General features: G+C 47.9%; 1 protein-coding gene and 1 long non-coding RNA gene across 7 annotated transcripts in view; one reads left to right on the top strand and one right to left on the bottom strand.

Annotated features, from left to right (window-relative positions):
- Positions 1-9,256: 9,256 nt before the first annotated feature.
- LOC106487227 (uncharacterized) lies at positions 9,257-19,018 on the top strand. Its single transcript, XR_001293037.2, has 3 exons — positions 9,257-9,377; positions 17,764-17,929; positions 18,561-19,018. It is a non-coding gene; the product is annotated as an uncharacterized lncRNA (long non-coding RNA).
- The window catches only part of JAKMIP2 (janus kinase and microtubule interacting protein 2), an 81,211-nt gene continuing 73,668 nt past the window's right edge, over positions 18,934-26,476 (bottom strand). For 2 of the 6 annotated variants that reach the window (XM_067304629.1, XM_013945947.2), the window contains exon 21: positions 18,934-19,262. In XM_067304629.1, the coding sequence (XP_067160730.1) occupies positions 18,936-19,262 (327 nt within the window). In that variant the 3' untranslated portion in view covers positions 18,934-18,935. Of the gene's footprint in view, positions 19,263-20,912; positions 22,772-26,476 lie in introns of all 6 variants that reach the window. The other 4 variants (XM_067304632.1, XM_067304631.1, XM_067304633.1 and 1 more) reach the window with 4 other exon arrangements.

The following is a 26,476-nucleotide window of genomic DNA, read 5'->3' as shown; positions in this document are numbered from 1 at the left end:
GAATTCACAATTGTACTTACCAGCTTCATAGGAATCTGTGAGGTTTAACACACTCGTTTGTAATTCAGATGGCAGTGTGTTGTTATTACCGTGTTAACAAGACTGTTACTACTACTTGAAGTTTCATTTCCTGGAACAAATTTTCAGCAAGGCCTGAATAAATAATTCTTATGATAAGACCTTAATGGTTCTGTGACAGCTGCGACTGAAGGAACTTCTGCATTTGGGCATGCATAGCCCTATAATAACGAAGACTAGGGAGTGAGAAACGGTGACCGTCTAGACGTGGGAAGACAAGAGGCTGGGCCTTGGCTCTGGATGTTTGTCCGCTGCCTCTGCAACGATGGACAGAAAGGCGAGTTGGAGAGCATTTAGTTTCTGTTTCAGATTTATATTCTTTGGCGGTGTTGTTTTCCATCGGGCAGGTCTGACGTGCCCTTACAAAGGAGCGAGGGGTCCTTTTGCCCCGCCACCCGGCGCCATGGCAAGGTGGAGTGCAGACAAAGGGCGCCGAGGGAGTGCTGTCCTGCCGCGTTATCCTCCTCCTCCAGCCCTGATTGTCCCTACCTCCGTAAGGGACATCCTTAACGCGAACGAACTTATCCGCTCCCTGCTGCAGGTCGGATCCGCTGAGCAGACGCCGAGAACCGTGCCAGCCAGCCTCTGCCCCCAGGAGGGGAGGGCTCGACACAGCCGCTGCATCTCCCTTCGCTGGCTGGCGGTGAGGGTGCGCCAGGCGGCGAGCGCAGGCGCTTCCCGGTTAACAGCGCTTGAGGAGCGAGGCTCTCGCAGGATGACAAGCGGGCTCGTCACCCGCAGCCTGCCAGACGGCTCTGCGCGCTGAGCGCCGAGAAGGCAGAAGGAAGCCTCTGTTTCGGCCGGGACCGCTGCGTGTGGCTGCGCAGCTCGTGGGGAATGCAGATTCCTTGGAACAGCGCCTGGCTTTTGTCTCGTTCTGCAAACGTGCAAAAGTTTTGGCATTGTACAGTCCTTATAGCAATATTTATTTAAATCCTGATTCTTATGTTTATCTTGTCTAGTACCTTGCTGCATACATGGTCGCAGAGAAGTTATCAGCACTGGTAAAGGAGGGTGGGGGCTGTTCTAAGAAACGAAGGTATTAAAAGCTGACCTTTAACGGAAATTCTTCACTGTATGTTCTTCAGAGACAGTTCTTGGCTTTATTTCTCTACCTTCTACTGCACTTGTTTTTAGATCACATTGCCATTCACTTTTAAGATTCTTTTTGTTACCTGACAACAGGTGTCATAAAGCCTTTAGTTAGCAAATACCATGAAAATTAAAGTTGGGGTTCAGTAGGTGTTCACTGCAATAGCCTTTCTTTTGGGCCCAGCAAAATACGTTATTAATATTTCGGTATATCTCAGACCAGATTTGAAGCTTTTAATTATATAATGGTAAAATGCCCATGTCCTGTAATTAAGCACATTTTCTTTTCTTTCAATTGCATGTTATACCCTAGTTGACAAAAGTGCTTTTTATGCAAACAGTCTTGAGCGGTGTATCTCCAAAACCTGCTGGCAAACCTGGTCTCCTCATGCTTGTCTGTGCAAAGTAGTTGCAGAGATAGAGATCAGGGAGGGGTTCCCACCAGGAAGGCTGTCTTCGCCCTCCGAGCCCGGGAGCCCGGAGCTGGCAAGCATGTGAAGTCATTTATTTTGGTGCTGCAGTAGATCCTCTCAGAACCAACACATCAGCCCCACAGAGCATTTCCTTGGTTCAATAACTGCATTAATTTCTCAACCATGGAGCAAGAGTACCCGTCTGTCGCAGTTCAGGAGTCCAAGCTGAGCCTGCCAGATGGGCACTGCTGGTCACGTCCTGAAGGAAAAGGAAGAGGCTAGCATTCCAGATCTAGGAACCAGCATTCATTTTATGGGAAATTATGTTTCGGAGTGGCAAGCATCTAATTTACTCCTGATTAGAGCATGTCTTTCTAGCTGAGCAGGAGCTTCTGTTTTTGTGTTTTCATTAAGCAGCACTCAGAAATGGAAGCTGGTCATGTTACTGGTGAACCGTACTGGTGATGAATGGGGGGAGCGTGGAGCCTTCCTGGCAGCTCCTTTAGCCAAATCCCTTTCTGCAGAAGGGTTAATTAATGAGCTGGGACGTAATTGCCTTGTCTGGGGTGGGTGCATGCTCATCCCGCGCACTTGGACCATGTTGGCTTCCCCACATGCTCATCCCACACACTCGGACCACGTTGGCTTCCCCACGTGCTCATCCCATGCACTCGGACCGCATTGGCTTCCCCGTGCGCTCATCCCACATGCTCAGACCATGTTGGCTTCCCCGCGCACTCATCCCACGCACTCGGACCGCACGCTTGGACCGCATTGGCTTCCCCGCACGCTCATCCCACACTCGGACCGTGTTGGCTTCCCTGTGTGCTCATCCTGCGCACTCAGACCACGTTGGCTTCCCCACACGCATGGACCGCACTGGCTTCCCCGCGCGCTCCAGCTGGGTTCCCCAGTGGTGCCTCCGCGGGGGAACCGCAGGGCTGCGGCAAGAGCGCGGGGTGATGGTGACTGTCCCAAGCATTTTTCGGGGAGGCTGCCCACTTGTTGGGAGAGATCTTTTACACGTTTGAAGGGGAATTACAGCTGCCAACTGAATCGTTCAAACAGAGCAGGTATTGACGGAGAAGTCGTGCTAGGTCATCTCGCCTGCCTCTGCCAAGACATGATTGTTCTCTGCTGCCTATTTTCTCGTGTTTTCGCCAATTCATTTTCCGTTCGTCTGGCAGGCACGCAGTTACTTAACTGAGTAAACTGCAGACCGTCTGTTGGCAAATGCTTGTGCTGGTGGCTCCCAGCTGCCAGATGCTCCTCCCTAACTGATTTTGCCTGTGATAAAACCAGAATATGCTTTAAAAAAAGAAAAAGCAATGTCCCAAGCTGTGGGTTTCTGTTCACATAAATATTGCCTGTGCCACTGGAAATTGCTCGCTACATGGGGAAGTTGAGATCTCGTCTCGTTTCCCTTCTCTCCCTAGCACTGCGAGGCATTGGCCCTCGCTTTTGTCCGAGAGCGGTGTGAAGCAGCATCACAACACTAAATGCTACAGCTGGATTTTATTTCAGGATCACTGATAACTATCTGGAGTTCTTGCGTTAGAGGATTTTCCTGGGCCTCCATTGCTAAGCAGAAATTAAATATGCTCCAAAGCATAAGCTAGTAAACTACCAAAAAGAAGCATTTCCCCATGCGTGAGGTGGTCCAGTCACTTATGTTACAGCGGAGCGTGCCTGTTTGCAGCACAGCCGAAGCCTCCAGCACGGTGGCAGGGCAGCGCGACAGCAGGCGTATGGGATGCTGCAGGCTCGCAGGGTTCGGGGGGCTCCTGGGGCTTGCAGGTCTTGCAGGGTTTGGGGGCTCTTGGGGCTCACAGGGCTCTTGGGGCTCACGGGGGCTCGTGGGGTTTGGGGCGGTTGCGGGGTTCGGGGGCTTGTGGGGCTCACGGGGACTTGTGGGGTTTTGGGGGCTCACAGGGTTCGGGGGGTTTGCAGGGTTCAGGGGGTTCACAGGGCTCACGGGGCTCACGGGGGCTCGCGGGACTCGTGGGACTCGCAGAGTTCAGGGGCCTGCGGGGCTCGTGGGGCTCATAGGAGCTCACAGGGGTCTCACAGGGCTTGTGGGGCTCATGGGGCTTTCGGGGCTTGCAGGGCTCATGGGGGTCTCACGGGATCACAGGGGCTCGTGGGACTCGCGGGGCTGACAGCTATCGCTTGATATTCAGAGGACTCTTTCCAAAACAGCCTGTTACACCAAAGTGCCGGTTTGCCGTACTGATGTATATGGGCCTCCCTCAGTCACCAGTAACATTATTTATGTTTTTGGGCACGTTCCTCTGTCAGCTGAGCAGCAGCCAAGGCCCAGACACACTCAGAGGAGCCAAGCTGACTTTGCAGGAATTGGCTCCCTTCTGGTAATTTCCAGCATTGTACGGCAGCTGATCTTGGCCTTTCACCCCAGAGGAACAGAGAGGCGGCGGCAGGCGGAGGGCCATGCCAGAAATTCACAATATTCAGTGTCTAGCCTTTCATTCTTGTTTTTCTTTCTGGAGTTACTCAGCCTCTTTCAGGAGGATAGGAGGGGTGGGAAGGGAGCGTCTCTGTCTCCACAGCTGTTATCACAACACTCATTAGACTCCAAGAATGTCACATTATTTAAAAGAAATTGGCTGTTGGCGTTAGCTGAGATTTGACCCCCTCCTTTGCCACTCTCACAAGCTCAAGCATGAGAGTCACGTCCTGAGTGAGGACATTTCCTTCCTCGATGTCAGATCAATACAAAATGGTTTTACGCTAGTTTTCCTGTGGGCCTGGAGGCAGCAGATTTTTGTAACTGTGCATGAAAGGCACATAATGGTGGCATAATTTTGTTAGCATGATAGATGCACGTCTGGTTTCGTAGCTCATGTGCTGCCATGGTCTGTAGGTTCAGCCGGAGGCACAAGGAGAAGCAGCAGGGCAGCGGTAGTGGCAGGATATCTCTGCTCCCTCCAACCCCATCTGCTTCCTACAGGGAATTTTCCAAAAAAGGTTTGATAAAAATAAATTCCTTTATTACATGCATGATAGGTAACAATGATGAGATTAGTTGAAGTTATCTTGTCTCACGCAAAATTAGAACTGCCTTCTCTTGCTCTGCAGGTCTTATTTACTAGGATTTCCTGCTCTGAGAGACTGTCCAGATAAACAGAATTGCTTTGCTGATTCATTCTTGTGGCAATGTCAGGACAGCGTCCAGCACTGCATTTAGTGTGCCTCAGGAAAAGTCAGGCTAAGGACAGACACAGAAGAAACAGTGAAAGAGCCAGACGACAGGAAAAATCTGCTTGTTCTACCTACGTTCAGACAAAGAGGTTAGAGGTGGGTGGGATTTTTTTATGCCCCAAGACATGTCACGCTCATGAAAAATGAGCAACTGAGGAGCCTGCTGTCTTCGTCAACCAGGGAAGACCAGCAGCGGCTGTTTCCATCACCATGCTCCATATTCTAGACTTTCAGATGCAGCAGTCTAGAAGGTCAGAAAGGACCTTTGCGATCCTCCAGGCTGTTGTACATATCGAGGGGTTCTGCATTTGATTCTGCATGACCGTATCTTTCAGAAAAACATCTGACCTTGATTTACACTTTTAGTGCTTGGGAATATGTGACAGGCATAGTAAGTTCCTAAAACAGAACCCTACCATTGCTGTTAAAAATGGACATCCCATATCACCTATAAATGTACTCAACTTCAAGTTCTAGCAATAGAGCACTCATACGCCTCCACCCTCAAGCTTCAGGGGTCTCCTACTATCAAGTACATGCAACTGTATTGGCACTTACAGGTAGTGATCAAGTTCTGCTTAACCTTCTCTTTGTTATTACAATTATATTGTTGTCCTCAAGAATAAACTATAAAGCATGTTTTCCAGTCCTTATACTGTAATTGTGGCTGGAACGGTGGCAGTTTTGTCATCCACTGGGACACAGGCAGCTAGAATTGAAGACAGTGTGGCAATAGTATAACAGTCTTAAATGCAGCCATAATGTGCTCCCATTTGGTACATCTCTGCTTCCTCATCCAAGGATTGGCATTTGTCTTAGCCGCAATGTCATGCTGGGTGCTCGTGTTCAGCTGGTTTTAAAGTCACTATTTCCCAGAACAGAGTTTCCAGTACCAGTAGGCATGTCTTTGTTCCTGGACGTATGACTTTATGTGCGTCTCGGACATGCCATTTCACTTTATTGGCCCCAACTTTCCATGGTATGGCAGACGTGCTGCCCTACCCACCCGTAGGTAAGCAAGACAATACAGAGCCTGTTACTTCTGTATTGGGCTGGATGTGCTGTACTGGAAGAGGTAAATTAATGGACAAGACTGGAAGGACAAACTAGAAAAGATGGGAACAGGATGCTTGTCTAACACAAAAACAATGAGAAACTAATGTATACTCTATTCTTCTCTGTTTCCTTTATAGCGGGTATGGGGGAAAGATTTCACCATAGGCACAGATGTCATCTGACAGATTGCTAAACAGTACCATGGTGGCTTTAGTGAAGTTCCTTACCAAAGCCAAACCACTGCAGAGTTATAAAGAACAGCGATTTGACTCTGTCAAAATCTGTTCAGTATTTCATGTCAAAGCCACAAGGGAAGGTGGGTTCATAGCATGTTCATTTCTATTGCAAAATGCTGTTGCATTGTTAGAGGGTGTAACTTCTAGCAACACATGCAGCCCTATTTTAGTGTGCTTTTGGAGCCTTCCATGCTAATGAGTTTCATGGAGAGCGCTACTGTGATGAGCAGTTGGAATATATTTATAAATGTCTGTGCTAGGCTATTCCAAGAATATTTCTGAAATAGAGTGATGCTTTTTATTCCCAGATTTGTTTAGTGTTGAGCAAAATCTGGGGAAAATTCCAACATTTCAACATATGTTTTTTCTCCTGAAATGAGCTGATAGTTGAAATGTTAACAAATAATAATTGTGGAACAGGAGACCGCTCCATCCTCCTCCTTCTCCTTGTCCCTTATGGAGGGACTACCTCTTCCTTAATGCAGAAGGACTCTCATGACGCTGCAGACATCACAATCAGACCGAGTCACTGAATTACGCGGTTGTAGGAGACAAAGGGTGCCAGAGTTATAGCTCTCACAAGACAGCTGAAGTAATGATCCTAATAGATTCAGAAGTACAGATCAGTCCGGGTCAGTTCAAAACCCAAAATATTTCAAAATGGGTAAAGGCTACATAGTTATCTGGACCCACCAGAAGCAGTGAGGAGGAACACCTGGCAGGTTCTACAGCTGGTCACCTTGTGTCAGGATAGAAGTAGTTCAAGACCAGCCCAGAAATGCAGCTCCAGACCTGCAGGAGCGACCAAGTGAAACTGCAGACACCTTCTGCAGGTAGCAGGCCGGTGGGCAGTTTCAGGACCACAGTCAGGAAGGGTGAGACTGTAGCCGCTGCAGCAGCTGTCTGGCTTGGTGCGCAGTGGGCCCCTAGGGCCTGGATTAGATGAATTTATGCAAGGAAAAACACATTCTGGATCAGTTCAAAACCACAGATATCCTGCCAGGCTTGTGCAGAACCCAGTTCAGCAAGAGTGGTCCGTCGGTTCCTCAGGGTTCACGTCCTGTCTCCTTCCCACTCCTCCAAGCCGGTCTCTTTCCGCCTGTTCTGCTCGTTCCCTGCCGCTGGGATGCCACCGTCCAGGGCCTGCCCCCATCGGCACAGTCCTGCTCAGCCGTTCCCGCGCGAGGACTCTGCCTTTGCCTTCCCCGTGACAGCAAATACTGACTTGCCTCGAGCAGCAGTCTGCCTGCTGCGGCTCCCCTCCTTCCCAGTGCGTCCTAGGGATCATCGACTACTTCTCGCTGCTGCTGCTTTTGTTCCTGGACAGAAGTCTGGGGACTAGGCTGAGATTTTTCTGGTTTCACGGTGTCGCACTTGATCTAATAAATCCTTCCAGGCCTAAAGCAGGCTTTTCCTCACCCTCCCCTCCCATAGCCTTGTTTGTAGCGTCAGGAGAGCACAAAACAAAAGCAAACAGCATATCTAGAGATGATCAGTGATTACATGCCCATAATCACTAAATAGATATCAACAGAATAGAATTATCATGGATTTAAAGGTACTGGGCATAGACACGTACACGTACTTGGAGGAAGCAAGTGGTGAAAGGTGTTTGGCCAGGCCGGTGAAGCAGGCAGGGCTGGTGCAGCCGGTGGTGCCCGCTTTCTGTCGTGGCACCGCATCCCCTGGTACTGTTGACCTCAGCAAGCGTCTTAGCTGTGCAGACGCTGCAGGACCCCAGTCTGCTCGGCTGTCAGTCCAGCAAATAAGTGCAATCGCCAGCATTTTGGAGGAAAAGTGTGTTCTCTGAACTGGAGTGAGTGATGTCGTGCAGGGACTAGGATCTGTGCTTGCAGCAAGCAGGCCTGCTCGTTAATTCAGACGAGAAATGACTGTGCTGGGAAAGGGTTGCTATCTGAGGATGCGCAAAGCCAGGCTCTGCTAACCTGGCATCAGCTCCACGATACGCCAAGAGAGATGAACGCGCTGCGTGGCGGCGGCGGCGGCGTGTTTGAAAGCGCAGGAGTGGCGGCGGCAGCCTGCCCACCTCGGGTCAGCGCTGCGCCCCGGCCCAGGCGCCGCTCGCAGCAGCGGCGCGAAGCCTCCCCGCCCAGGAGGAGCAGCGCTCGCCCCTGCACGCCTCAGCGCTCCACGTCCTCCCTGCCAAGTCTCGGCCTCGGCGGGATGGACGTCGCCCGGGCGCATGAGCTGCCAGGGCGCACAGGGCAGGGGCAGCGGCAGCCCAGCGCCACCAGCGGAGAGGAACCGCTCCCCGACCGCCGAGTCCCCGCGAGCCAACAGCATTTTCCCTCCTCTGTCACAGAAGGAATTCGAGTTTCCCAGGAAACCCTCGTAGCGGGAGGGAAGAGGAATCTTGCGCGTGGCGCGGCTGCAGGGGAGCGCTGCGCAGGGAGCATGCTGGGGACCTCACCTCTGCGCTAGCGTGCAGGACACGGCAAGGTCGCCTGGCTGAGCAGGAGCGCGGCACAGGAGTCGGGCGCTGAGCGGCCAAAAGCCTAAGGCAAAACCCCTGCCAGCTTGCCTGGGCGTCAGCTTCGTTTCTGGGCTTCCAGCACCGCTGCCGTCGCACGGGTCAATTTTCTTGGGTTGCCTGCGTGTGCCTCCTCGGACAGGACGAGGGGCCGCAGAGGCACAAGCGTCCAAGCTGCTTGCGGGGCAGCACACGGACGAGCGTTTTTATGCACAGATCACAGTTGCTGTTTTCGGAGCGGCAGGAAATTCCATTTCTCTCCGCAGTGGTCGCTTGCAGATGTTCGTGGCACAGCGGGGAGGTCTGAAGGCAGCCCCGCAGCAGTGCAGAGGAGAGGCGTCACCGCGCCGCGTGGCCAGAATGCCTGAAACGCGCCACGGGAATCCCGGCCGCTGCCCTGCGCCGGCACCAGGCCGCTAAACGGCCAAAGCTGCCGTAGTCCTGCCTCCCGTCACCGCAGCGGTGCAAGGCGCGCGGCACACGGAGCGAGGGATCCGGTCCCGCCACGGTGCGGCAGCTGACGAGGGCTCAGCACCGCCATGGTGGGCGCTGAGCGAGGAAGGAGCTGCAAAGGTCAGAGCAAGTTTGAAAGCATTTCTCTCTTTCCAGACCACACAAGGGAATCGTATCCTAACAGCTCAGGCTTTGCCTTCCATCTGTTTGAAAGCAGAGGGGGGAGCAATCATGAGAGGGATGTTTATGCTTGTTGGCCAGAAAGCGAACCCGAGTCCTGGCTGAATTCTCCATTTGCTGAAGGCAGACACTGCAGGAGAGAGGCACCCCAACAAAAAGGTACCTTTTGTACATGTTACTGTAAACTGAAGCAGTGTCTTTGGAGGTTTTGTGCATCAGAAAGAACAGAAAAAGAGGCCAAATGCAAAGATCCTTTTGTTAGATCCGCAGACATGTCCCCCTCCGATCAGCTGAAAGTCCTCCAGAAGTTTTCCAAGGCATGTTTTTTCAGGTAAGCAGCCAGCTCTGAGGACTCATTATAAGTTACAGTTGCTTTCAGCTTTACTATACTTATTTAACTCTAACCAGGTAAGTAATGGCCAAAACACATTATGAAAATAATTTGCACTAACACAATTAGCACATTTCACGTGACAGCTGCAGAGTGTCAGGAGACCACCGAGTGCCCCAGGCCTAAGCCCATGGCAGCAGCGTGGACAAACCTCGCAGGCGCCTTCTCCCGCCGCATGGGGCTCCTGCTTGCCCACGGCTCCGCAGCCTCGGCCACCGGCACGGGTGGAGCGCACGGACGGCGGTGCTGGGGGCAGGCCGCCCACGTGGCAGCCGTCCCTGCTGCGTGGGACCTGCTCCATCCTGCTGCCCAGAGCAGAGCCGCTCGGAGCAGGGCGAGCGCCGTGCTGGTGCCCCGCAGTGCAGCCGAGACCCGCGTTCCCAGGGCCGCCCATCCGGCACTTTCACTGCAGCTTCTCTGGAGACTCTTTAGAACCATAAAAGGGATCTGGGAAAGATAAATACTAGGCACTTTAAGTGGGGTTTGCATTTCTGTTGGAGAGCCATTTGCTGTTTTGTGGTTTGCTTTGGTTTCCCTCTCCGGGGTATCGGACGCCAGTGCTGCACAGGCAGCATAACGGCAAGGGTGCGACAGGATCAGGGTCTTGGGGCCTCGTCCCGCGGCGGCTGCAGCCGGGTGCCACAGCCTCGGGCATGGCGTGGTGGAAGCATCTCAGATGGACAGACAGCTGTCTGTCGCAGCAGGCTCTTTGCCCGGGAGCCGGCCGGCCGAGCAGACGCGCTGCCTTCAGCGGCCGCTCTTGCAGTCCGGCACAGGGAGCAAAGAAGAAGTGCCAGGTCCGGCCTCACCGGATCGTGGCGCCGCTCTTCCCCACCGCCGTTGCGAAACGGGCTCCGAGCAGGACCCTCAGCAGCCCGAGTCTGTTTTCCTTGCGGCAGGGCCAAGACCAAAGGGGACGTGGACGTTTCACTTAGGGACTAACTTGAAAAGGTCATGCGAGTTCTGAAACTTGCCAGTCACAATTTTATTTCCATTTCTACTGCTTACTACTGTTTGCTGTCAAAAGTAGCCGATACAATAGCAATGGTTTCATCTTGCTGCACTGCACTCGGGTAGGTGGGTTGGTTTTATCACAGTCTTATTTTAACACGGCTGGGGTAAATCTGGAGTAACTGGAACGCAGCTCGCTGGAGATGCATTTCTGAAAAATTGGTGCAGATGAAGTCAGAATCAGACTTGCTATGTATTATAAAGAAGCTAAAACACTTACTGGTTTTTCACGGTTTTGGCAAACAAAAGATGCCTGACTCCACCGGTCAAGTGTAGCAACTGGGGCTCCGAGATGCGGTGGGAAGAGACAGGCAAGACACGAATGAGCTCAGGGCATTGAGGAAACTCCTTGAGGGTTACACCCTGCATTGCAGGGCAGAAAGGGGCAAGTTTTACAGAGCATAAAGCAAGCAAAGCAGCAAAGACAAGAGCCTCTCAGCAGATCGGGCCCCAGCAAGCCACACCTCTGTCGCACCTCGTTATGTTAGTACTTGTGTTCAGTCGGTATTCGCTGTCCCACATGATCTCCTCTTGGAATTAGTGCCAAATTAGCCTACAGCCATTAAAGGACTAGTGGGCTATATCTTCAACAGCGACGTTAAAATAGATATAAATAGACAACGTCCCTCTATGCTGCTTGCTAAGGATGTCCTAGAGAAAAGCGTTCTCAGCCTACGTCCCCGTGCCCGGTCCGTGACATTCCCGCTGCGGAAGGCAGTGCGAGGGGTTTGCAGGGAGGACGCTCCCTCGGCCCGCTGCGCGTACGAACGCCAGCGCGCAGCGTGCACAGCAGGAGCCGGGCCGCTGAGGTGCCAGCAGTTTTGGAAGGGCAGCCTGGAGGGGTGGGTATCCCCCGGCCTTACAGGATCCCTCTGCTGCACAGACACGAGCAGCATCAACATTTCCTCTTTCTATTGCGTGTCCATGCGCTCCTTCCTCCAGTCCAAGGGGGCTTTTCCTAGATTCTTGCTTGGTTATGTCATCTCAGCTGCTTTTACTTCTAAACCACTGACTGTGAGTGTAACACCAACTGCAGAGCGCAGGGAAAGAATGAAAATTAAACCGACTGATCGCACCGTGGGCTTGTTCCTGCTCAGCAGTGGATTGTGCACCACAGAAATACCATTGTGCTGAGCGTCATCACTCTGAATTTTACTAAGCTTGAAAAAATAAAAAGGGACGATAGAGACATGGATGAATAGACAGAGAAACGGACATGCTGGAAAGGGTGTAACCCCACGTCCAAGTTGCAGTGTTTGGATATGGGCCCTTAGTAGAGCATGGGCAAGGTGTGTGTTTCAGATGGATGTGAACTTTCAAAACAGAGCGAGGCGTTTCAGATTGGAGGATTTTAAAAGGCAGCATATTAGCCATTTCCCTATGAAAGCATATTTATGTCGTCTCTCCGTTCATGACAAACTTTGAAAGTTTGAGTTTGAAATCAGTCTGCACCCCAGAAGTGCCAATGCCTTAACTACAATGTCATTTTCTTGCATCTCGTAAAACATACACTCTTTTAGGAATTTCAGATCTGCAATTGCAAAGTTTGTAAATTTCAAACTGAAAATTTATTTTAGTTTCAAATTTATTGCTTCAGAGTTAAAAGCTCCAGTACTTTAAATGTGCGAATGCTTTGAGAGAATTCCTGGCAGTTCATTGTTTCAGAGTGGTCTTCCTGCTTAGCTGTGTCCTTCGTACTGTCCCGCTATTTCTGAAGCGTACGTTCTCACAGGGAAGCGAGGATGTGTGCGTGTGCCAAACACACCCGTGTGCAGGTGCTCCAACGCGCACGCGTGCAGTATCCGTGGCTCTGCTCTTACAGGTTTGGGCCGGGTGACTATCGTCATTCCTTCGCTCAGCACTCAGGCCAATGCACTAAAGCCCACGCAAAGGACGCCACGGTGAGCCCTCAAGCTTCAGTGCGCTCTGCCGAGCAGGTAAAAATAGAGACTTGCCTTTCTTGCCCAGCGAGAAAGCACGAGAGTTTCACAGCCCACAGCCGTTAAGCAGCTGCAGCTGTACCGGCTGGTTCAGCAGGGGCTCAAGGAGGCATTTCCCAGAGCCGGTCACTTTAACACTCCCCATCTTGCACGCAAAGGAATCCAAACTATCCAACTTGCACAGGTTGTTGTCTTTTTGATATAAAGGGATGACTGCAGCCAGTGTTACCTGCCAGAATGCTCCTGTAGGATTTGCTCAGGTTTCACTCATAAATATCTCTTTTAGGTACCTAACGAAAAGAGTCTGATTTTCTTGTGTGCTCAGCGCTTCCAAATCTGCCAATTTCCCTTTTGCTCTTTCAGTGTATGCTCTTCATTAATCCTGAAAGCCATCCAGTTGTACTTCATTTGTGCCTGGACAGGAGTTCAGATCCCTAACTTGCAGCTGCTGCTGAAAAATGCTGTTTATTGGCAGCCAGGGCACTGGAAGGGCAGCGGATTCCCCCCCGGGGGGGGGGGGCTGCTCTCGGATCCCCTCCATCCCTCTCCAGGAGGCGACATGCATTATGTTTCCCCAGGACCGCGCAAAGCAGAAGAATAATCTTGTTTCGTGAAGTGTGTTTTGTGTCAGGTTAGCATTACTGAACGTCTGGGATTGCTGAAAACAGACAAGGAGTGCGCAAACAAAAGACATCCAGAAGCATCTGCCGGCGTGTGGGACACCTTCGCGGGACATCTTTGTGGGACGCCTTCGTGGGACCCTGTTACACCTCTGTGACCCAGGAGCGACAACGCTCGCTTGAGCAGTTCGTGCTGGTGCCCACGAGGGTGAAATGCCATCTTTTAATGACTCATTCTGCCCACCCATGGACACCCAGCACCAGCGCAGCACTCAGCTGGCGTGCAGCGTCCAGCTCGGGCAGCCTGAGGAGAGCTTAATCACCAGGTAATAGTCTCGTTCTGGGCAATGCTCGTGTTTCCTGTAAGCCTGTTCGTAAGGGGTCCCTGCTGGCATGGTTACGTCCTGTCTGAGCTTGTGCTGCAAATTTCCCTTACTCTGCTCCCTGTCTCCCTCTTTTCCACCATCCTTGTCCTTCCTCCCGCGGAGCCCTGCTGGGGGCTCTCGCGGCTCCTGGCACCTGAGGAGCCAGAGCCAGATCCAGTGCCGGAGCAGCCACAGTGCTCTGCAGGCAGTGGGGTGCATTGCCGCTACGAGCACATCGGGTCTCAGAGGTTGCATCGCCGCTACAAGTACATCAGGTCTCAGAGGTTGCAATGCCGCTACAAGCATGCTGGGTCTCAGAGGTTGCATCGCTGCTACGAGCACATCGGGTCTCAGAGGCTGGCAGGACGGTTTGTGGCAGTTGCTCTAGCAACGGGGAAATGCTTACCAGGGAGCGGAGGAAAGTCAGCCATGTCTCTGGACTTAATAATACGATTTCATGTAAGACATCCAACAAGAATGCAATAACTCAGCAACTCTGCTTTATGGGTCTAAAAGAAATCAGATGAAGCTCTGCGATTTTTTTAACCATCCGGATTCTTTCTGCAAGTCACCTTGCTTCATGAGTGCTCGTTCTCCCCGAGTGCCCTGCGGTCAGCATCTAACGAACATGCATATTTGTGTGACTGTTTGGTTTGGAGAGCTCTTCATTCACAGAGCAAACACGACCCCGTGGGCACCCGGGGAGCAAGATTCACTCACCAAGGTCCCAGCAAAGAGCTTCTGATGCAGCTTGTCAGGAGGCCGCTGCGGGGTGCAGCACCTTCACCCCCGTGGTCAGGTAACAACGCCTTTACGTTACTGCATTAACGGAGGAGTGCAACTGCCGGTTCTTGGTTCCTCTATATGATAGAATATTTTAAATACAAACTGAATGTTGTACTATTTATAGTTTTCTTAACAAACCACAAATTAATTCCATTTGTGAAATTCCCCTTTTTGAAAGTGGTTCATTTCCTTTCCAATGTTATTAGACTTAATTTTGCTGTGGAATCATAGTAATTATTATTATTTTTACTGCTGTGGTTGTTGCTGCGGGGCGGCAGAGCCTTCTCGGGGGGGAAACGTCTTGCAGAGTTGCTGTAGCAGCCATGGCAGGAATCCAGAACCGGCACGTTTCGTGCAGTTAGCACTCTGCTAGTATTTCAGGTGAAAAAGTCCCGTGATGCCAAGCGGCCCTTCCGCAGTGGCCGCGGTGCCACCCTCGCGTGGTGACAGCAGTCCTGCACCATGCCGGCAGAGCAGCGCCGCAGGGCAGCAGCAGCCAGCGCCTCCTCCGCTCCCAGCCCGGCGGCTCCCAACGCCCCAGGTGGGAGACGCGCCGGGATCCTGCTGCTCTGGCTGCGGAGGGGAGCGGGCCTCCAGCTGGTAAACTGCCTCCGGTTTCTAACGGACCACAGCTAGTTTACATCCATTCTGCCTTCTGTCAGCTTTGTCCCTGAGCCAAGAAAAGGCCCTCTCCCCTCAGCAGTGCTTATCTACCTCGATATATCTATTTATACTGCACAATACACAGATATTTACAGTGCTGTTCTCTGCCTTCACAACATTGGTTTTGCTAAACAAAGCAAGCCAAGCTTGTTCCACAAGTCCTGTAGTGGATTTATATGCATAATTCCCTTTGATTCTAAATCAGTGCATTTTAATATTGAATGCCCTTCAGTTTGTTATAATCAAAGAAAAGGAGAACATTTGGCTCAAGTTCTTTGCTTCATTCATTATTCGAAGATTATTGTATAAGGGGGTTGGATACAAACAATTTTGGACCCTACAACAGTAGAGATTTAAATCTAGATCACAATTTTTGTGTCTTGGGCCCATTTAATGTGTTTTACTGTCTTAACAACACTTTAAAGACACCAGTTGCAGTGGATCATAGGGAAGACATTAATTGTTCTTAAAAAATAAACAAGACATTAAGGTATTGGGCTATTCTGTTGCAATAAAATATTCTTTAGGCTAGATTTGTTGGGTATTTGAGTGTAAAAAGATGGGATGGGTGTAAATACATGACCAACACTTTGCACTTTCAAAATGTGCTTTCCGTTTCCCCTCTAGACGTCCCTTGGCAAGTTCCTCCCATTAGGTCTTTTTGTAGAGCACACAGCTCCCAAGGTTGTGTTCTCTTTCGCCGCCAGGATTACAGTCTTCCCAAGAAGAGCTTAATAATATTTTGTCTCTCTGACAACCAACGCAATAGCAGCACTGCTGTTTGCTGCTGCCCCAGCTCACAGCAGGAAGATTCTTCTCGGCAAAGTGAAAACCTCCGCAGCAGTGGGACGAGCCCGGTCTGTTCTCCTGAGCAAGGGGAGGTGTGACACCCCACCAGCGTGAGGGAGGTATCAGCAAACTTCCCTGGCAAGGCGGCACCTCAGTTGTCTGCGAGATGTCTTCACTGCAGCAGTTCAGTGCCTCTGAGCAGCTCTGGCAAAAAGCGGTGTTTCAGAGCCCTGGGGAGAACAGTTGCTTTAGCAAGAACATCCTGGCTAGTGTGGGTCTCCTATCTGACAGATGTTTTATTTCAACAGCCAAATCCATGGAAGGAGGAAGCTGTCCTTTCATACCTTCGGTGGCTTTAGGCTTCTTCCAGAGAGGAGCAAGGTGCTGGCACTGGTGTAAGGCCACCTGCAGACCTGCTGCAAGGCCATGCATTCCTTACAATGGAAACCTCTAGTCAGGTGGAAGAAGCTTAAGCAGTGAGTCCAGGTCCCCATACACCAGAAAGAAATAGGCAAAAAGCTGATGGTCTGGAACAGGGATGCTGTAAAAGTAGGAAAGAGGTAGGAGACGGCTGGTGCTAGAAGGGGCCCTGGTGTGGACTGCTGTATGTGCTGGGTTCATAGCGCTTCTTCTAGCTTGAGCTTTGACTGCTTCTCTTTTTCTCCATGTTCCTGCTGCCAAAGCTGGAGAACAAAACTGTCTGGGACTTTTTTCCCTTTCTGAGTTGTCTTGTCTGACTTTGCAGATCAGGGCTTAATTACAGCAAGGGTTTGCTCTGAGGAAGGCAAAAGACGGACTTTGCCCCAGCATCCCTTGGAAAGGGTGAAGGAGGCATTTCCTGCTTCTCCTGAATGCTTGGATGGGTGCGAAGATACAAGGTAATGCTTCAAAAGCTCATAAAAGACTTCAGCAACACAGTTCATCAGTTTCCTCTGGTGGTTAAATACTCATGAAAAATCATAAATCTTATTTCCCAAATGGGCACTCTGGGAGATCTCAAGAGTCCAAGGGTTAAATGTAATGAAAGTTAATTTAGTTTTCTGCTCTGTTGTTCTTTTATCTCCCAAAGAAGATCAGTTTGAATTAATCTGGTAGAAAATGATTCAATATATATTTTAAGCAGAAGTTTTATTTTCCTGGTGTATTTGGTACTTTTGAGTAATACAATGCAAAGCAAGAACAAAAGCCTGAATTTCAGACTCATTCTCTTTTTTCCTGACAGACCTGGTTCATATTTTCAAGAGCTTTGTTTAGCCAGTTGGGTATCTCTACTTCTCCTCTGCTTATGATACAGCCCATAACAATAACATTATTCTCTAATATAGAAGTCACACTCTGATCAGCTCTAAAGTTTATTTTAAACTGGAGAACTTGCATAGATTTGCCTAGGGGGAAGATGTCTAAAGCCTTTCAGAGAGCATTACCTGCAGTGAAAATTAACTTTTAGTGCTTGGGAATTACAATGGAAAATATTATTGGTACCTAAGGATGGTGAAGTCTGGCCAAAAAAACAGACATTTCTGTTTTTCATCACTGTTGTTACTGGTTTAGGTAGAGTATTTTCTGAATTTGATTGGCTACTACTAAACATTCTTCCAAAACTGTTTGCTTGAATTTTATGGAAACTTGCTTTTCAGCTCTATTTGTGCCAGCTTGCATTTATTTTCTCACAAATTCCTTTTGAATTTAATGGCTGAAATGTCTGCAAAAATAGACATTTTTGCAAGATACAGTCATAGAAGAATAGAAATACCTGAGTTGGGAGTGTTCAACTCAGAGTCCAGGACGTATGCTCATCCATTAAGGGAGGAGAAAAGACATTACCAGATGAAAACATCCACTTAAAACAGGTATAATTCAGATGAATGATTGCTTGTATGAATCTTTCTGAAGACACTGAAACAGAAATTATACGTCAAAACAAAATGTTCTATTATTTTATATTAAAAATGCATCTAATAGAGCAATGCTGCCTTGCAGATGTGCCACCAGCAGGCGTAACCGTGCAGTTGGCACAAGTGCACCAGGCTGCTCCGCTGCAGGTCCCGGCTCCCTGCAGCGGTGCGAATCCAAAGGCAGCAAATCCAGTGAAGGCATCACGGCTCCATGGGTTTGGATGACCTGGAGGGCTCCAGCAGGGGCTCAGGTGAGGGCGCCCGAGACCCTCGGGAGAGCAACGCCGGGGAGACACCATGCCAGGACCCCGGGCTCCTCACCCACGTGGACCGCAGCTCCCAGCGGTGAAACATGCCGGGGTCAAGCGGCGGAGGGGATAGTTGCGCTATGGCTTTTACCTGCTTTATTTATACAGCAGGCCCTGCTTTTTAACAAGTGAGGTTTGTGCGCAGGCTATCAGCCCGCAGGTGCTGTGGCTGTGCTCATGCAGCGTCTCAGCAGCATTAACGGAGCCCGACCCTCGTCCACGCGAGGAGAGGTGTCCAGAGGCAAGCGCCAGCGCTGGAGAGCGTTAGGTGACCGAGTACGCTGAGTAAAGAGATTACGAGGTCCTTTTTTTCAAAAATTGGAGCAAGTGTCTACATCTTAATAAGGCCCCCCCCCAACAAATACAGATACAGCCTTCTCCCCCAACACCTGGGAAAAAAAGGGATTTTTTTGTTTTTGTTTGTTTGTTTTTGGTGGGCAGGCCTATCAAAAAGCCAATAAATTCAGATTTGGGCCCATCCTGGAAAAATTGAACTGCCTTCCCTTATCAACTAATTACCTCAGGATGCCCACTGAAGGACAGACTGATGCAAAGCCTTTTTTTTTTTTTACAGAATTATGACCCAGGAATATGCTATATTATGGCCCAGCCTCTCCAGTCTTCCTCTCCATGGGTTGAAAGCATGTCAGAGGGAGCAAGCGGGCAAGGAAGATGTGCCTCAATGGTCTGAACTGCTCAGCTTCAACGTGACACCCATAAACAGATTCCAGACAGACACTGAATATCTCCGTGAATGTAAAGTGAGATTTTTTTTTAAAAAGGTTGCTGTTTTATTTTTTATACAAACTAAAACACCAGAGGTCATTGAATCCTATATTAAATACATAAATTAAAAAATAACCATTCATAAAACTTTACATACAATAAGGATTCTCTTCTACACGTTAATACATATAGTACAGATACATGTCCAGTGTTTATCAAAGGGTCATTCTGCCAAGTCATTTACAATTCTCTTCTGGAATACACACCAAAAAATTTGGGAACAACAACAACAAAAAAATATATATATGTATGTATGTATATTTACACACACACACACACATATATATATGTATATATAAATAAAAAACACACAGGTGCTGATGTGAGGAAGGACAGGGAAAAAACAAGGAAGCCTTTGGGCCACCAGCAAGTGTGTGGCTGTATTTGCAGCTGCCCAGCGGGGCGGGAAGCTGGCCTGGTCGGTCCCCAGGGGATGCCATGGAAGTGACTGCTCTGGTGGTTCAGAGGATCTTCCCACTGAGGCTGGGCGCTGCAAATACAGCACGTGTACAAAAAGAAGAAAAACCTTAGTGCTGCGTCCCCAAGGCATGTCAATAAGAGCAGATGGGGCTTATAATACTGCAAGAAGGCCTTTTTTTCCTTTTGCTAACCCTACTGCCTAAATTCATCTCCCCTAACTAGGCCTTCATCTGAAGTACTTAAATTAGGAGGTCTGACCCACTGACCAAGTCTCCTTGGTCAGTGGAGAAAAAGTGGCAAGTCCAATTTTGTTCAAGCCGACCTGCTCCATGTACGTGCCTCATCTACTGCTTCGACGGTACCAGCAGCCTGGAGCACCATGCTCCTGCTGCAGTCTAGGGCAGAGGGAGTGGAGGAAGCCAGGGCTATGCTGCAGTCCTCAAAAGCTGGGACAAATTGATCTTTCTTGCTGGTTGGTTTTGGGGAGGGGAGGCTGGCTGCGGTGGCTAATTTGAGGGAGAATTCTCAATACTTTGCATCACTGAATGTCAGGAACAACAGAAAGCCCTGGATAAACAGCTTCCGGACAGGGAACAGTTAAAAAAGAAGCCCAAAAACCAGAACCAAAACCTAGATGCCCATGAGATGTAAAACTAAACTAATGAGGAGTGTACCAGTCGGGGCGGCTAAGCAATTCTAGGTTCAGTTCCTCATACCTAGATTGGAAGTACACTTTCATACACTATAGCAGTGATTTACTATATACAATAGGGATATATATATATGTATATATATATATACACCCACAAACATCAAACTCATTTTGATCTAGCTGACAGTAGAAGGTTTGTATTAGTCACATCAGCAAGTGTGTTTTAGGCATGGCTTGTGTTATGCTGCAGGGAGAGTAAAGCAGATGCTGTTGAGATCTCCAGAGGAAATCCAGCAGTCTTTAAAAGTTTGTAGACCATTTACAAGTCACACCAAGGTAAGCTGTGAATTGTCTGCCACCCCTGGAGCCCTTGGAAATGGAGCACCTGCATGCATAGGTAGGACTATGTGTATATGTAAGAGTAAAGGAGGAGAAATAGGGCAAAAAAGAGAAATGAGAGGAAGATGTGCTCAGCACAGTTCAGAGGGCCTAACTGATGAAGTCTGCCACAAAACCAGTCAGGTGTGTCCTGAAATTAGACACTTTTATCTATGCCATGAACCTTCTCTATGATTGCCTGGAACAGATATTACTTTTTTGCAGAAGTTGCTTAGTGATCTGAACATGTTACAGGTATGTGGGGAGACTCGCAAAGGGCCTGACTGCAAAGCTTCAGGGCTGAACTGCTAGCGGCACCCTTGGAAAGCACCTGTGGTAGGTCTGGGCCAACCTTATGCACAGAGTGGGGAGGGAGAGAATTTGAACGAAGAGCATGCAGTGGGCTTGCATTCATTTAACATAACTCACAGCTGGTGCAGAAGGCAATAAACCCCTTGGTAAAACAGACTGCTTCTAGAAGTTGCAGTCATTTTGTAATTTAAATTAATTTTAAGGAGAGAAAAAAAACATTTCCTAATAGCTTCTAAACTTCAATGCAAGGCTCAGCACAACCTCCTGGCATGCAAGAAATGGGGATGTCAGAGCACTGTGGAGAAACAGAGCCCAGCACTGCAATCCACTTGGGTGACTCGACATTAATGATTAAAAGCTATTCTGGCCAAAAAATACCTGTGAGGGAGAGGAACCCCTATATTAGACGAACTTCATCCCTGCTATGGTCCAGGAACTGCCTTTGACCTGCTGAGTCATTGTGGCAAGTTACTTTACTGCTTGTGCCTCAGTTGCTTCATCTGTAAAAATAAACAAGCAAACAGAAGAGATTCTGTAAAGCGCTCTTAAAGCTTCTGATATGCAAGGTCTGTGTGCATAAGCTGTTGGTACCTGTGAGCCCTGTCCTGAAGGTTTAAGTAATGCACAGGCTGTACTCTGGCCCTTAGTTTTCTATCCTCCAATAAAGTCCATTTCAATCCCAGACAAAATTAAGGCCCCATTGTGCAAGACACAGCTCAAACAACAGGAACCTGAAGTTTAAACAGACAAGACTCCATTTCCAGGGAAATGAAAACAGAGATGCAGATGAGTGCAACATCTTGCCTAGCTCATACAGCACATTGGGAAGAAAAGGGAAGCTGAATGCAGCTGGTTTGCTCCCAGCAGATGTAGGAACTTCTTTTCTCAGGTTTGTTGCAGGTGTTGACACTCCTTGAGGTTTGTTTCTTCCTGACTGTGATCAGGCTGCAGCTGTGACGGCGCTCTGCTTCCTTGCGTCAGACTGAGTCCCAGGCTAGAGAGGTGAGCAATGCTTTGAAATGCAAACTACTTCTGGTTACTCTTAATGGTGGAAAAGTCTAAACAGAGTAGTGATACATATTCACGCTTGAGGATGAATTTCACACAGTTTTCCCCCATTTTTGGTTTAAGTGTCATTGGTTAGTAAGCCAGCTAACAAAATCAGTTTGACAAGCCAAACCAAAACATTTAGAAGGGTTCCTATGTTCAGTAGCGTCCAAGTTGAGACAAAATATTTGGAAGCTGATGCTTTGTGGATCAGATCATATGGGCACTGGGGTTAGGTTTTGTTTTTTTTCCTCTTGCCCTCCAACACATTTTTTTCTTTCTCAGAAGCCACTCTGCAGGCCCAGTCCAGTGATCCTCAGTAGATTATTCAAACAGTGAAACCAAGTGTGGTCATTATTACCTCTACAGCAGTCTTTAAAGAGTATGGAAAGTGTCTGACAATGGACAGGCTGGTCTTCATGGAGGGTGTGCGAAGAGAGATAAGGCTACAGCTCTGTCAAAATCCTCCTTATGCCAGACACCTGCTTCTTCCCTTCCTTTGACACGTGGAGTGGTGCTCCAGTACGGTCTCAAACACAAATCACGGTGCCCAGTCCTGCCTGTCACGCCATAAACCAGAATGCATTTTTTTTGTCTTTTTTCCCCCCACGTTGCAGCTGTCATTGTTCCTGAGTGTAAAACCAAAAGAGAGAAAGAGTCCCTGTAGTAAGAAAGCCAGACTATTGAAACTGAGCATTTTATGGTCAGTACCTCCTCACAGTCCATAAAGTGTTTCTCCTGCTCTGTCCTGTTATTTTTGATCTGTTCGTGGGAGGACAGTGTTACATTTAAAATGATCGCCCTGCACAGCAGGGATAGATTTTTCTGTTGTAACTTTGGTTCCATGCCCAAGACACACTTTGACTTGATCAGCTGAAAGTGGTTCCTCGCTGTTCCCTTTAGTTTTTCCTAAGTGATGTACGTTCACCGTTTATTTTTCTTCCCCATTTTTTAATTTTGACATATAGAATTTCATTAAATGCAGCATATATCATAGCGTTAGACAGGAACTGTCAATTAACAAATCTTGAGTGATGGCTTTAAAATATAAGGTGGTTGCAGTCTTGGCTACAGGTGGTTCATTTGTGTTTTTTTTTTTTAAATAGGTGTAAACAATGTTCTCTTCATCGGGGGGGGGGGGAGCTGGAAGCATTTGCCTTTCTAAGGACTTATCTGTGTGGTCTGGCACTCTAAAAATAAAAGAAGAAGAACATCTATATCAGATAATTGATAAGTTCCTCTACCTGCCTATCCAGCTGACAGGATGAAGTCTATCAATCAGACAACTGAAGAGATCTGTTCTTATACATATCAGCTAACTGGACAGACTGTTCCTGTTTGGCTGTGTGAAAGGCATTTGTGAAAATTCTGGGTATTTTGGCAAGGAATTAGTTATGAATTTAAACACAAACCAGGCCTCTCCATTTGAACACTGCAAGATACATCCCTCTGGTCCATGAAATTTCCCACCGGTATTTGCAGATGAATATTTATGCATTGGCCCATGGAAAACTGTCAGTTTCAAGAAGCTGCCTAAAATTCACCCGTGACAGGAGACATGACAGCAGGTGACATGCTTGTGGTTTCAGGCCAACCCCAGAACTTTCATCAATGCAACAATGAGGCAAGTGCAGGCTGGTCCCCTTCTGAGGAAGCCTTTCCTGTGTATAGAAAAGAATTTTAGGTTTGGGGGTTTGAAATCTGGAAAAAAATATGGCATATTTTTTCTCTGCTCTCTCACCATTCAAGTCTACATGATAAATTTTACTGAGTGCAAAATACATGCAAACCAGATTTCCCTATGTGATCACAGATAAGTGTTTACATGAACATGGATACACACAAGTACAGAAAAAAACCCTCAAATAGGAAAATCCCATATAAACAGGAATTAGAGAGTTCTGGTATGGATGCTAAATTTTTTTGTATATGGTTTCATTCACCCACTCTTTCCTTGTTTCAAATGCTTGTCCTTCCTTATCTGAAAATCATAGCAGCGAGTGCTGTACCAACCCTGCGAGAGAAAGAAGCCAGAAAGCATCATCTGTGATTGCATCATGGCTTGCCCTCAGCTAAATAAAAGGTTGGGAAAGGATAAATTGCAACAAGGGATGAACACAAACAAAGACTTTTTGTCATCAAATGGTTCCCTAGATGCATTTCAAAGATGCACTGTGTTTATTTTGTTTCATCAAGGGAACTATTTGAAGTCTCTCATGATAAGGCTAGCAAAGTAAACTGGCGTCCAGAGGAACTAAAGCAATTTTTCAAAAATCTCCCTGATGATATACACCGTCAGTAGTTCTAAGAAGCAGAAATGTTGATGGCACACTCCCCATGCCATGCTCATCCCTGCCGTGTTACTTCAAATGTCAAAGTCACCTAGGGATGCAGTTGGATTTTAAAGAGATTGGGAAACAAAACAAACTTGTTTAGTTATTCCCTCTGATTCTGTGTATTCCAGCCTCAGAAAAATACGACTTTGCTAAAATTTCTCTCAATCTTGCCAATGCCATTCCCAACCTGCTTCTGTCTTGAGCCTTCCCCTCGGGACTTGAGAGATAAGGATCTCATGGAGCTCAATGGAGTGAGTGAAGCCTGGGACCAGACAGAGGAAGAGCAGCTAACAGCTGCCTATGTTATCATATTGCTTTTGAGGAATTGATAGGCAGATTACAATATTTGGTGTTTTGCACTGGTAGAGTGATGTGCCTTGGTAAAACATTCTGCAGACATGAGGCTTGCTGTGATGCTGTGTCTGCTGCAGCTATCTTAACAGTGCAAGTGAGTTCACAGCAATGCAGGTCCTCTGGAAAAGCACTAAGTTCATATTCCCCCTTAAGGTTTTTCCATTCTCACAGTCGATTTGCCACTCTCTACATCACTACATCTGCATCACTGGCATGGCTATTTCCTCTGCCTTTCAGCCTACAGAAATCCATCTTCTTGTTTCCTACCTGACATAGCAAAATATGCAAGCAGAGGTTGAAAACAGCAAAAGAATGAGCCCCTAAATGATGAGAAGGGCTTCATTCATCTGCTGGGTGATCCTAAAAATGGCAGAAAGCACCAGCAGGGTCTCCAGGCCTGTAAACTACACTTCACTGCGCTCTGATGCTTTTCATCCTCTCTGTGGGAGTAGAGACACAAGGGTCTTGTGAACTAGACCCTCCTAGGCTTCCTGGGCCAACCTCTGCAGAGCAACAGTAAATCCCATGAGTGAAATTCTTCTCATAATGGTGCTGTAGATAGAGCAGCTTTCCTCGTCTCCATGAAGTTACACCAAAGGGATTTACACCTGCTAAACCTCAGGTGTTGTTTAAAACAAGCAGAAAACTTGGTGAAGGAGATGTGTGTGGGGAAGGTGAGTGAAGTCCTGTCTCAGTGACACAGTCCTAATGACCCCAGCAATGAAATCGGCCTCAATGCTGCTCTGTTTCCATTGGAGCTATTATAGTCCAGCCAGTCCTAGAGTGGACAGAAAAATGATTTAGTTTCCTTTGACTATTAGTCCTGCTGAATGAATGCACAAATGAGGAGTCAACCTAATGCATCGAATGAGCTGAAAGCTTGTGCTAGAGATGTGACCCAGCAGCCACCTGCAGGTGGAAGAATCACTGCATGCAAATAATAATCATCTGCTTGATGCTTAGGAGGAACGTAGAGTTCTGACATAAACCCCTCATCAGCTTTCTCCAACCAGACAAAACCTGCCTTCAAAATAGGCCAAAAGGGCATAAATGAAATCAGCAAAGTGGAGTTTTTGGGGGGTTTTTTTATGTTCTTGATTTTTCTCCTTGTACATGTCTGTTTTTCTCCCTCCTGCTTTGAGCAGAGGGAAGGGATGGCTCCTCTGCAAGAAAGGATTCAGTCTGCCTTTGAATACATTGCTGAAATAATTACAAGGTTGTTAAGACAGCAATATGAAAGTCACTGTGGAATCGATGCACACAAATACCCACTCAAGATTTTTTTTTCTTGGCATGCAGACACTTAAATGTTTCAGGGCACTTTAGGTATTTTCACAGGCTCCAAGACAAAGAATTAAGCAGCACTGCTGGAATTCTTATCTCAAAATGGTAGGGATTTCTCTATTTTTGGAAGTGCTTACTTCAAAAGATAGTAGTATATATCTGCAATTCCTGAAAAGCCAGCCCAAGTGATTCATCCATGTTATATCTGTAGCTCCTAGGTTCCCTTCGTTCCTCTTCCTCACTGGCATACCAAAAACATACATATAGTCTCATGAAGTATACATTGACCATTTTGCCCTGGAACTAGGGTTTTTTCTATTTTAAGTCCAATTACAGGTGGATGAAAGTTTTCATGCATATCACCTTTTCATTTTCTAATGAAAAATATCATATTTATTAGCATAAATTATTTTTATCTATATTTATGGATCTTTTTGGCATTTACCACACACTGAGGGGGTTTTTTAACCTTTGAAAAACATACTTTTTTTCAAAACTAAAAACAATAAAACATCAGGAAGACATTTCCTGATGAATTCTAGTGTTGAAGAAAATTGTAATTTGCATGCTCCCAGCATGCATGCTCTACCTGCAAAGACTCTACTGGGCTCCATCTTAAAAGAGATGGGATTAGGAAAGACTGTTTCGTAGTTTAATGTCATGAATGCATTTTTAATCAAGGTGACCTAAACTGAGCAAGGGATATCTTACAAGGTACGTTTTCAAAGAACTGGGGGTCAAGATTTTGGGGTTCTTATTATTTCTTCCACCATAGCCAATATTAGCACTGGCAAAACTAGGGTGTATGAGCTTCTTAAAAATTCTGAAACTGCACCGTTGAAAAAAGGACAACAGTATAAGCAGATGGGGAGAACTAATAGAAACAGATTCTTGCAACTGTCACTATCAGTTCATACTATG

This window comes from Apteryx mantelli, chromosome 14, assembly GCF_036417845.1.
Source record: "Apteryx mantelli isolate bAptMan1 chromosome 14, bAptMan1.hap1, whole genome shotgun sequence".
Taxonomy (NCBI): Eukaryota; Metazoa; Chordata; class Aves; order Apterygiformes; family Apterygidae; genus Apteryx; species Apteryx mantelli.
This window is presented reverse-complemented; position numbering and strand designations above follow the sequence as displayed.